Source organism: Phycodurus eques, chromosome 6 (genome assembly GCF_024500275.1).
Source record: "Phycodurus eques isolate BA_2022a chromosome 6, UOR_Pequ_1.1, whole genome shotgun sequence".
Classification (NCBI taxonomy): Eukaryota; Metazoa; Chordata; class Actinopteri; order Syngnathiformes; family Syngnathidae; genus Phycodurus; species Phycodurus eques.
In genome coordinates this window covers 24,125,748-24,139,183 of record NC_084530.1, presented here as the reverse complement: position 1 = coordinate 24,139,183, position 13,436 = coordinate 24,125,748, and the positions used below count along the sequence as shown (strand labels likewise).

At 41.2% G+C, this 13,436-nt stretch overlaps 1 protein-coding gene across 3 annotated transcripts in view; it reads right to left on the bottom strand.

The window, feature by feature from the left end:
* bnc2 (basonuclin zinc finger protein 2) overlaps nucleotides 1-13,436 on the bottom strand; it is a 207,134-nt gene that overhangs the window by 110,219 nt on the left and 83,479 nt on the right. Inside the window, exon 1 of one of the 3 annotated variants that reach the window (XM_061680319.1) lies at nucleotides 119-377. The exons of the other annotated variants lie outside the window; for them this stretch is intronic. Coding sequence (XP_061536303.1) covers nucleotides 119-121 — 3 coding nt within the window. The 5' untranslated portion in view covers nucleotides 122-377. Of the gene's footprint in view, nucleotides 1-118; nucleotides 378-13,436 lie in introns of those variants that run through there. 3 annotated transcript variants of the gene reach the window in all.

The window sequence follows — 13,436 nt, the reverse complement described above, 5'->3', positions numbered from 1 at the left end:
CCCCACACACAAAAAAAGGTGTGTGTGTCCACAATATGGAAAACACATCCAAAAGTGCCATCAAAACACACTTAAAGAGTGCCTAAAAAGCAACACATTAGCATTGAAGGCGTCTTACCATCAACTCTGCGTGAGTCCCGGCAAAGTGAAGATGAGGAGTGGCTTCCTCTCTCTCTCTCTCTCTCTCTCTCTCTCGCTCTTCTCTCGCTCTCGCTCCTTCTCTACTCTTCGACTGTCTTCTAAACTCTCTACTCTTCGACCGCGTGTGTGTGTGTGCCCCCCTTGCCTTTCCTCGTCTGTCCTCTTCTTTTCCTTCTCCTCTCTCTGTCGTCCGCCGAGGAAATGGACCCAGCGCCTCAGCCCGACTCCTGCATGTGTGTGTGTGCGCGTGTGTGTTTGAGATGCTCAATGACATCGCGCCACACGCTTCCTCTCTCTCTCTCTCTCTCTCGCGCTCTCTCAGGCACACACACACACACACACACACACACACACACACACACACATCTCCTCAGCTCAGGGTAAAGGAGGCGGGGGCAAAGAGAAGGAGGGAGAGGAGTGGAAGGATGGAGGGGGTGTTGGTCCTGCTGCCTCATTAACATGTTTGCTGGCATGCGAGTGACTCGGAGCAACTTAGCCCCCCCCCCCCCCCCCCAATCCCCCGCACTTCGCCTCCCTGTGGGACCGTCCCGACACACACACACAGTCAGCCAAAATAAAAAAAATAAAAAATTGTTCGCTTAATATATCGCCCAGAGAATATTGTAAAACAATGTCATTTTTCCATATGATGCCAATTTCAGGTCAAAATCAGAATAAAAGGTTTCAGAAATATGTGCCCCCCCCCCCCAAAAAAAGAGAAAATTGTAGCCTGCCTGCAGAAAACTATACAGATGAGCAAATAATAAACATACACACCACACCTATTAATCGGGCTAGTATACACAATATTTTCTAGTCAGGGCTGCAAATGTCAATTATTTGAATAATCGATTAATCTGTCTATTAAATTTTTTTATTATTAATGAATGAATTGGATTTAAAAAAATACTCATTAACATTTCATTACTATCACTTTATTTAAAAATAGGACACCATTTTTTATTGAAAGTGTAGAAAATGCACGAACGTACAATTGATTCTGATCTGGTTACTGGTTTGGTCCGTAACATGTCAGAATATAGGCAAAAAGATGGATTATTGTTTTCCAAAGTAAAAGCAGATGTTTTTAAATGTCTTCTGAGAATATTTACTATTGAGAAGCTGAAATTCTGAGGTTTGGACGATTTTAAGTTTAAAATAAGTCTCTAAAGAATGAATCCATTCATTTGATCATTGATGAGTTGTCGATTCATCTTTTTACTCATTGCACCTCTTATGTCCGTTCAATCCTCCTGCTTCCTTGCACTTTCCAAAATGAGGACAAGCGCTTTATAGAAAATGGATGGCTGGATGTATACACAAAAAAAGGAGGTGAAAAAATATGCATTTCACTTTCTATGTTCATTTATGGCACTTTATAAGACTATGTGTAGGTATGAACCAAATGAACCGACGTATGACAGTGAGCCAAGGGTTCTCAACGGGTGGGTCACGAGCCCAAAAAGGGTCTGTATGCTTAAGCGCCGCTATTTTTCTCTTGCAAATTGAGAATATTTACAGGGCAGCTGAGGCATTTTTAGATGTGTTTGATGTCTATGATTCCATATGCAGGTGCTCAATATACAGATATATATGAAATATCATATTTTCTGACGTTTAAAATATATGTATATTTTACACGTACAATTTATTAATAATGTGCATTTTGCATGTCAATGTGTCTATTTACTCCCAAAAAAAACACAAAAATAAAATAATCAATAGACTTGTTCCACCGACGAAAATCCGACGCCTTTGTTTGACTTTCCGCGACTCTAATGAGAGACTAATGGAACGCAGGCAGTCTGCCACCAGCGCACACACACGTACACACACGTGCTCACACACATGTATGCACACACACACTCGCCCCCCCACCCCCCACCCCCGCAGAGACTCTCAGATTTTAATTAAGAAAAAAATGAGGAAGAGGTTCCATTTTAGCCAAATTGGTCCCCACAGCAGCAGCAGCAGCAGTCAAAAAGTGAGGAAGGGGCGAGGGGGGTACACATACACATGCACACACACGCCATCAGAGCATAGAGCTACGCGTCATAGAGTGGCTCACATCTTAAACAACGAAGACATTCCCTCTGCTTGTTCTTCTTCCTGATCTTCTTTCCTGCCATCTTCTGCCGTAAACCCGTCACTCATGTGCCCCCCACCCTACGATTTCTAGCACAGACCAACTATTTTCTCCCCTCTCTCCTTTTCTCACCAGCTCACCTTTTCAGAAAATGATAGTCTGGCCAGAGCCCAGACCTAAATCCAAGTGATTTATATATATATATATATATATATATATATATATATATATATATATATATATATATATATTTTTTTTTTTTTTAAATACCATGATCAAAATCCTTAATAATTATGTAAATGAATTCAGTTGAAAAAGAAGCACGGCCATTAAGTGACGACAAAGATGAATTGTGCACCCTAAAATGTAAAATCACCTTTTTGAGAAAATGAGAACGCGTGGCCAGAACCCAGACCTAAATCTGATTGAAAACCTGTGGGGGGTGACCTGAAGGGGGTATTGTGCCCTCTCAATCTGACATTCTAGGAGCACTCCTACAAGAGAGACTGGTCAAATATCTGCCAGGCACGTCAATTTAAATTTCTTTTCTATAACTTTCCTGCTGTGACTGGTTAGCACATCCACCGAAGGTTCAGAGGTCATAGGTTCAAATTTGGGCTGCCTGTTAGGTTAACTGAAGACTTTCAATTGTCTTTAGCTTTGAATGTGAAAGCGAATGGTTGTTTGTCTATATGTGCCTTGCAATTGGCTGGTGACCAGAGGAGCTCCGCTTAATTCGATGAAGTGACAATATACAGGCTGAGATCCACTTTTGCTCCATCATGTTTCAGAAATGCACCCCCCCCCCCCCCCCACACATTCATGTGGCACTCTTGTGTTTCAAGGCAAGCTTGGTGCCCCAAGCATCTGGTTAATAGCGGTCATTTGTGCACTCGCCTAGGATCTACAAGTTTGCAAGGAAAATGACAAGATTCTGCAGGATGATGTAAAAAGAAAAAAAAAACAATTAAAAATTTATAATTATGCAGGTTTCTTTTTTCAAAATACTATAAGAAAGGGCCACCACCAACCCCCTACCACCATCAGGGAAAGGGTCCATGACGAAGGCCGTGTAATTAACTCGAGGCTCAGCTACGGATCAATTACCAGACAAGCAAGTGATAGGCGAATCAATGGAAGATCATCAGCCTCGTTATCAGCGTTGCAACTCATTAGAGGAAAAGTGAGGTAGAGAAAGGCAGATGATGTGGGGGTGGGGGAGCGAGGGGCCGAGTGGCTTCTGGTTTTTGGGGGTAGGGTATGATGGGGGGGGGGGGTGCGGGATTGGTGGCAGCGTGAATCCCATAAAAGACAGAGCGCAGCCGGCTCTGCGGCAACAGCCACTGAGGCTCGTATGGATTGATAGAAGAGTGGCTGTGAGGTTAAAGCTCTGCCACTGCATCCTTATTCCCCAGACGCACGCACACAAACACACTCTGACATGACAACAACGCCGCTGCAGAAAGTCTGCAGCAGCTCAACGCTGTAACAGCTCGTCTAATATTGTGTTGTTTGGAAGGAGAGTTGCCCAAAAAAAAAAAAAAGAAAAAAAAAAGCCACACAAAGGTTTTGTAATGAGTTTATTATTTTGGTAAAGAAAACATTTGGTTAATTCCCAAATCATGATCTATGGTTTTAATCATTTTTGTTTCTCTTGAGGAAACATCCAAGGTTGATGTGTTTATTCAAAATGAAGAAAAGTAATCAAAATGTAATCAAACGTAATACGTTATTTTACTATGAAAAAGGAATTGAAAAAGTTACACTACTATTACATTTTCAACAGTGTAGCATTTCCAAAGCAATCTTCCCAACACTGTTAGTTAGTTAGTTAGCTAGCTAGCTAGCTAACTAGTTTGAAGTTATTTTCCTTAGCTCCGATGCTGCCCAGAAGACACACAAGTTCCTGTTTATAATGACCAAAACTTTTTCACGTGGAGTAGATGATGTAATAAGAGCAACAACGCAATCTGAGAAGAGTTCTTCTTCCTCGTAAAACCGTCACACATTCTTTGGGAGAACCAGTGAGCGGAACTCGCATAATTCCGATATTTTACTAGTGCGATTCCGCGTTCACTCAAGCGCTGCATGGACCAAAGTGGGAGCACATACCACAGGGCTGCTATTGTCTTTGACGTTTGTCTAATATTTTTATGTCTGCTGCTTTTAACAATTATTATAGTTGTTTAGTTTTATAGTTGGTTAGCTAGCCAGCTAGCTAGTGCGAGTGCCGCCTTGACCCAAGCAAGGTTTGCTAGTATATGATAGTTGTAGTAGTATTTGTATAGAAAATGGTACAGTGGAATTGTATTTAGTAAGTTAATTTAATGTGGCATTTCTTTTGCCTCGACCTAAGCGGGAGCACATGGCTCATGGCCGCGACTGTCAGTGAGCTGTTTTATGCCTTACAGGGACCTTCACACAAACTAAATCTGCACTGTCCGCAAGTGTCCATGTGACAAGGCATGGCGTGTCGATCAGATGGCAATGGGATAGGAGTGTCCCTGTTTGCCGACAGAGCCACAGGACATCACATGATAGCAGCTCGCATGTGATTGCGAGCGAAGGGGAGCGAGCGGCGGGGGGCACCCAAAGGTCTCGGCGTAATGAGACACAGCCACATGATCGCCGGGTGTCGCCGGTCGAGGCACCCGCCTCTCGCTTAGTAAGTGCACCTTTTGTCAATGATGTCTTTTGAGTTCTTTGTTCTTGAATATTCAAAAGGTTCAATTTACAGATGACAGATTTGGACTAAAGACACTTGGAGGACCCTGTGGAAGAGAGGGTAAAAAAAAGCGTTAAAAAAACACTGAGACGCCCTCGCGCAAGGCATTAAACGGCAACTTAGTTTTAATAGTTAGCTAGTTAGCAACTAAAAAACTCAAATAAACGGTGCTTAATTAATGTGTTCTACCAGCACCCAATGTAAGCTTTATGTCATCAATGAACAGCATTGGTAATTACTAAAATCATTTTCTCGGTTTTTGTACAGATTAATACACCACTATATAGCAACTCTTAACGCAAATTATATGTATAAAGACAAAAAATTGTGACGCACGATGTCAAATGAAAAATACCCGACGCACACACAGATACATTTTAATCCCCCATGAGTTATTGTTCAGTGTCCTTGTTTCATTTCAAAGTTGCCATATAAATAAATATACAATATTGTATTATTATTATTATTATTATTATTATTATTATTATTATTATTATTATTATTATTATTATTATTATTATTATTATTATTATTATTATGGCGGCACGGTGGGCGACTGGTTAGAGCGTCAGCCTCACAGTTCTGAGGACCCGGGTTCAATCCCCGGCCCCGACTGTGTGGAGTTTGCATGTTCTCCCCGTGCCTGCGTGGGTTTTCTCCGGGCACTCCGGTTTCCTCCCACATCCCAAAAACATGCATTAATTGGAGACTCTAAATTGCACGTAGGTGTGAATGTGAGGGCGGATGGTTGTTTGTTTGTATGTGCCCTGCGATTGGCTGGCAACCAGTTCAGGCTGTACCCCGCCTCCTGCCCGATGATAGCTGGGATAGGCTCCATCACGCCCGCGACCCTAGTGAGGAGAAGTGGCTCAGAAAATGGTTGGATGGATATTATTATTATTATTCCTTCCTGCCTCCCACATTCCCAAAACAGGCATGTGAGGTTCAGTCAAGACTCTAACTTGTCCATGTTTGTCTATACACTGAATATAAAAAGTCTACACACCCCAGTTCAAATGGCATTTTTGCGATCTTAAAAAAAAACAATTAGAAGAAATCATCTCATAATGTAAAAACCAAAAACATATCGTGTACAACTCAGTTGAAATTTTTTTTTTTTTTTTTTTTTCAGGAGGGGAAGTAAAATTAAACAACTGAGATAATGTGGTTGCAGAAGTGTGCACACCCTCTTATAACTGTGGCTTCACACGAAACCAATCAATGAATGCAGGTCAGCGCGCACCTGCCACCATTTATAATGCCTCTGATTTACCCAAATAAAGATCAGATGTTCTAGTAGGCTTTTACGGACGAATGGCTGGCAACTGGTCCTACCTCACCGCTCACCTGAAGTTAGCCGGGATAGGCTCCAGCTCAGCTCTAACCTGAATGACGACAAACGGTAGAGAAAATGGAAGGATAGAATAAATTGCATATGGCTCTAAAAACTGAAATGGTTCGCTTAACTTTTTGGGGCGGATGAAAGACGTGATAATGAGGATGAAGACAACGTTGAGGGAGGAGAGGCGCATCCTCCCGCGTGTTCTCCTGCTTCTTCCCTCCACTCACACTTGGATAATTCTCCTCTAATCATCTCCACCCTCATTTCTTTCCCTCTCCCTCCCTCCCTCCTTCCTCTCTCCTCACCTCATCAGACAGGCCTCCACCTCATCGCCGCCTCGCCTCCATCCCCTCACTTCTGTCCTCTCCCACTGACCCATGCTCCCCCCCAGTCACAGGGCCTTGTCTCTGTACCTGCCAGCCTCCCTGACAGCCCCCCGTCCCCCTTTCGTCCCCCTTGAGAGGAGACCGCCTGACCATCCGGAACGCTGCCGTGGCAACCCCTGCCAGCGCCCCCTATTTCACACCCCTCTTCCCTCTTCCCTCCCCCGACCTCCACCACCAGCCTGATCTCCCCTAAACCACAGAGTTTGACAAAGTGCTTCTTTGCACTTCTTCTCTTTGTCTCTCATTATTTTGTTTCAAACTTTTTGCTTTGACCTTCCTCTGCTCTTACGTCGGTGGAATTCAAGGTACGCTGTCCACTTAGTAGCCCAATAGTGAGCCTGGCAGTATAAATCGTAACTAGAATGCAGAAGCCATTCTATCATAGCCTTCAGTTAGAGCGCAGACATCCGCCAAGGCCGAACAATCCGAAGTCGTATCAACAATTTTGTCCTTAAGACGCATGTCTTGATCACAGGGAAATTAAGGAAAATGTTGAAAAATCCAAATCAGAATGTAATAGCTGATTCTTTGGACCATGGCACACCTCTCCACCAAGTTTTACTGGAAATTGATCTATTGGATTTTATGTAGCGTGTCAGGTCAGCATGTCTGCCTCGTAATTGCGAGGTCCCAGGTTCAAATCTCAGCTTCTGCCTTCCAGTTTGTTCTAGTCTCCAGGGAAAATGGCTTTCTCCCACATTCCAAGAACATGCATGTTCGGCACTATAGAAAATGGAAGGCTTGATGGGTGGATTTGGCATAATCAAACAAAGTGGACATTGAAACGTCATTGGCAGGGATTAAAAATGATATATTTATGTGATGGTCCTGCTTTGAAAGTCACCCATCCCTGGCTTTTACACTACCCTGGAACGGGAAACCATTCCCTGAATTCCTTTTCCAGGGAATTTGGGAGACCAGAATCAGAATACTTGAGTGTGGTATTTCCAAGTAACAGGAACTTGGTTATTTCCTAGAGCTAAAAGCTTCCAATCAGATAATTTCAGCACCAGAGGGGTGTACTCAAATAACGTTTTCGATAAATTGTACTCGTCAGACTAGTCTCAGCGCAAAAACTTTGTGCTACAACTTCAGTATTTTTGTTTTTTAAAAAAAACAACTAGTTTTACTCCATTACAATGAGCGACATTCAACTCGCTATTTTTATCCGCAGGTATTTATTATTGCTTGTGCAATCTATTTTGGTTTCTTTAGAGACTTGTGTCACGACTTAGTTTCCCCAATTCATCACAACTTCGAGTGATGTTTGACTCCATTTGACCAATCAAATGGAGCCAGGCAGTCACATGACCGCACACAGTCTCCGTGCAGCCCCACAGAGAAGTTTTCAAAGAGACTTATTTATATAAATCATGGGAGAAATCTATATTTACCTTATTGATCGGCTCCAACTCACTCGCAACAAAAAGGAACAGCTACTGTATATCTTACGCTGTCATTTCTGTGTGCCTACAATGTCAGCATTTCAACCTACAAGATCCCCACTTGGAACTTGAGAAACATACAAGAGGCTGTCTCGGTCTGCGATTGGAAAATGTAATGCTCAATTCATTTGTATATCAAATCAATATTCCCATTTTTTAAATTCTATTAATCCATTCGGGCCCCCCCCCCCCCAAAGAACACCACCATTATTTGTTACATTATTTTAATGAAGAAATATAGTACCATATTGTATAAAAAAAAACATTATTACAGACAATGCAAAGAAATAAACTGGTTTTAAAAAATGTAATTACCATACGTTGGGACAAGTTGAGTCCCAACAACTACTGTGGTGTTGAATGTGTGCCTTATACGCGTCACGAACGAGGCCAATTAGTCTCTGTGTGAGCTTCTGGACGAGAGTTTTAATAATAATAATAGTACTACATTTTATACATAACTCAGCTAAGTCGACTTTAAAAATAGGTCGACACAAAATTTATGCTTCGACGCTCCGCCGGGACCCAAGAAAAAAAGTTCCGCACGGAACCCATGTTTCACAAGAATTGATTGCAGATGGACGCAGTGTTGGGACAATGATAAAATTTGCCAAAAACGACAAAGGAGCATCTGTAAGTGATTTTTGAAGACACTGTTAGTTGTGTAATGTACATATACATGATAAGTATGAGTGGGCTGAATGGTCTTTAGCGTTTTTTGACCTAAAATGTAATCGCTAGCACACTAATGCTAATCGCGATTGATAACCGTATAGCATTTAGCATTTTGCTGTCTCAAATTCTGTTCACCAAATTTATACCATACTCTCAGTATCAACACATGCAGTTTAAGGATTGAAGTTCATCCCTCATAAATGAGAAGAAATGTGTTGTTGTTAGTAAAATGTGTATGTTGTTAGTAAAATAAAATAAAACAATAAAAGGGGGGGGCATTATTATTCGATCAATACAGGAGAGAATCGATTCTAAAAAGATTCCATAGTGACAGCCCTACTCGTAAGTTAAGGCAACACTTTGTCGTTTTTTAAACTCCTGGAAAGCAAAACTGTAATATGACGTGCACAGTTGTCGTTGGACAATTTAACACACTGATGGAACTTGACAACTCTTGAATGCGAATGTTAACCCTTAATTCATGCTGATTCTGGCGTTTTACACTATGAGGCCATGCAACAACAAGTCTACAAGGGCTGTGTGTGTGTGTGTGTGTGTGTGTGTGTGTGTGTGTGTGTGTGTGTGTGTGTGTGTGTGTGTGTGTGTGTGTGTGCGTGCAGATGTGTTATGAGTGAGGGGTTGTGGGGGGTGGATCGTGGGCAACCAGCTGTGCATTTGCGCCGTGGTGAGCTGGTGAAGTAATGGGAACTGCACATTAAATACGGGCCCCAACTTATTGTGAGTAACAAGGAAGTCCGCGACTGCTTTTGATATGGCCAACAGAAATGACCTCACGCAAGCCGGGAGACATTCCAAAAGATCTGTGCACCATCTGAAAAAAAAATAAATAGAAAAAAATAGAATGCGGCTCTGCAGGAATCGAGGAAGAGAGGAACATGTGGATTACATTAGGCAACCGACTATTTATTTATGGCGCACACGACAAGGAACATAACCGCTGACAACACGACAAACACTCTGATGACTCGACGATGCTTCAATAAAATTTAATGTCACACAAACCATCCTGATGTAGTAAAAAAAAAAAAAAAAACGATCTACAGGGAGTTAAAATAAAAAGAGGCGTCATTGTTCAGAAGAACAGTTTTATTTTTTTATTTTTGCCGAATGTTCTAATTCTTCCACAACAAAGCCTTAGCATAGTTGCAGGATTACGGACTTGTGATGTGTTTTATATATATATATATATATATATATATATATATATATATATACCTCACGTATCTGTATATATACATACAGATATATATATATATAAATCTGAATTAATATATATATATATATATATATATATATATATGAATTAAAATCATGGACACTATTAGCATTCAAAATAAAATTAGCTATGGCAATTATTTTACTAAAAAAAAATAGAACTGTCCACCAAATAACAATCACTTGCGTTGTGTAAATGTCTTTGAAAAGTAATTAGTTATAGTTACTGATTACTTTCCCCCAAAAGTAATTTAATTAATTACTCCTTCATGAATACAATTAGTTACCAGGGAAAGTACTGTATCTATTGCATTACTTTTTGGATAAACCTTCAAATATGTCAAATAATTTTTTGGGGGGTTTTCAGGGACCAGTTACGTGCGTAGAGTTAAACAGCGTAAAGGGGTACTTTATTCTGTTCTGATGAAAACAGCTTTAATGATGTAATAATTCAAGTAATGTGCCACATAATTTGGCAGTTATCATGACGGAGAGGTAATTACCATAATTAGAATACGTATTACTGAAAAAAGTAACGCAGAACGCCGTTACTACCATCCCTGACGATCACAGGTCAAAACAAAAGGTGGTGCTTTGTGTTATATTCCAAGACTGTATAGCTGGATTAGCCAATCAGAAGCAGGAAAAAAATACATTTGGCGGAAAAGGTGGAATAAAAGGAAAAGGAAATTATACATTTGGCCTAGGAGTGAAGTGATACACGTCTTTGTATTATGTACGTATGTATTATATTCAGATTATTTATATGATCCAGAGGTGTACCGAGTTGCAACACAGCAAATATTAGGTAAGGAGCAGGAAGTGTTACCATGTAAACAAATACAGTGCAGCTCAGCCTCTGGCTTTCAGACGTCATGGCGAGCGATATGCTTTTGGTAGTACGCCAAACTCATCTGAAACCAATGTGCTGCAAACGCAACTTCCCGTAACATTTAAACAGCTTCTCAAATCAAAGCAATAATAAATTCTTATTGGTGCACATTGGCAATTTTATAGCATCACAATGTCTGACTGTTCAAACTGATGCTAATACACTCGTCTGCATCGTCTGTTTCCTAAAAAGAATACAACCGATCGATTTTGCACTTTTATAAAAAGAAAAGGTTTAGGTTGTTATATATAATCAGATTTTTTTTTTCTCTATTGTATATGTCATTTGGTTTATTTGAGAATCTCTGAAGTTGACGAAATCCTAAATTTGGAAGTAAAACACAAAGTTAGCTAGACAAAACTAATAAAATAGAATGAGACATAGCACAAAATGTCAAAGGCTAAAAAAAAATGGGACCTGCCATAGCTTACAAAAAAATAAGTCACTCTAAAGTCTCATACTTTATCCTAAAGTCCAAGAAAAAGCTCAGTGAGTGCAGAACGAGGAACAGAATCAGAAATAATAATGGTTCCACCATCAGGTTTCAATTACAAGAGAGGGAGTGAGGGTTAAGTGAACATCAAGTGGTATTAAAATATATAGGAGGTCACTGGCATTGGGAGGCTTTGTTGAAAGCTCTCATGTATTAACACACGCTTGCGCGCCGCCGAGCCGCGTTATTTGATTATTACAAGTGTAGCCGCAGATTTGGCATGAAGGCTTTTAGCCTGACACTTTTGTCTAGGAACCACTTCCACGCAGAATAACCTATTCGTATAAAATCAACCAAAGCAGGGGTTCGTCCCTCTCAATTTAAGGATGGTTCAGCAGAACAAAACAATATTCCAAAATCAACTATTACGAAATATATGTAAATCATTTGCATTTTTTTTATTTTTAATTTACAACCTCAACCTTGGCGGCACGGTGGGTGAGTGGTTAGAGTGTCAGCCTCACAGTTCTGAGGACCCGGGTTCAATCCCCGGGTCTGTGTGGAGTTTGCATGTTCTCCCCGTGCCTGCGTGGGTTTTCTCCGGGCACTCCGGTTTCCTCCCACATCCCGAAAACATGCATTAATTGGAGACTCTAAATTGCCCGTAGGTGTGAATGTGAGTGCGGATGGTTGTTTTTTTTGTATGTGCCCTGTGATTGGCTGGCAACCAGTTCAGGGTGTACCCCGCCTCCTGCCCGATGACAGCTGGGATAGGCTCCAGCACGCCCGCGACCCCAGTGAGGAGAAGCCGTTCAGAAAATGGATGGATGGATGGAACCTCAACCTGAAGACTCAAACACACAACCTAAACCTGATGACACAATCTGACAACTAAATCACACAACCTTAAACTGGGTACACAATAAAGCTACCTGAAGAAACAAACACATACACCCACCTGAAGACACAACCGGAAGGTACAAACACACAAACACAGACTCAAACACACAACCTGAATCTGAACACACAAAACTAAATCTGAAGACACAACTTTAAGATGCAACCACACCATCTGCGCACACAACTCATACCTGAAGACTCAAACACACAATCTGAAACTGAGTACACAAACATATAATCTAAACTCGGAGACACAAACGCACTATTTGAACACAAGACACACAACGATAAACTGAAGACACGATCACACAATCTGAAACTGAGTACACAACTTAAACTTGAACACGCAAGCACACAAAATCCTGAAGGCACAACCTGGATGCACAAACACACAACCTGAATCTAAAAACTCAAACATGTAACCTGAAACTGAAGACACAACCTAAAGGCTCAATCACACAACCGGAAAACACAAACACACAACCTCAACCTAAATACCCAAACACACAACGTGAATCTGAACACACAAACTGAACCTATAGACACGACCTTAAGACTTAAACACAAAACCGGAAACTGAGTACATCACCACACAATGTAAACCTGAAGAACCACAACAGACTATCAGAAGACACAACCACAAAACCTGAAACTGAAGACACAAAATGGAGACACAGCCACGCTACCTGAACACACACACACGCAACCCGAAACCGAGTACACAATCTGAAGGCACAGAAACGCAACTTGCATCTGCACACAACCTGAACTTGACAGCACAAACACAAAAATCGGAATCTGAAGACCCAAAGACACCACCGACACCCAAACACAAACTCACAGCCCAAACCTGAGGACACAAACACACAACCCAAACACACAACCTGAACCTTGAAGACACAATTTGAACCTGAAGACACAAAGACACAAGACACAAAAACACAAGACACAAGCTACAACACGCAAACACATAGTAAACTTAGTATTGCTAACTAGCTAACTTCTTCTATCTTTTTAAAACTTATGACAGCGGAGAAAATCTAACTTAAACATTGCTGTAGCATCAATAATGGTAACAGTTCCCATTTATCCCAAACCTTTTCTATTCGTCCTACGGTTCTTTGTGTGTTGACCATTCTGTCTGTCCTCGTTTTAGCGTCTGTCCTCCATCTTGT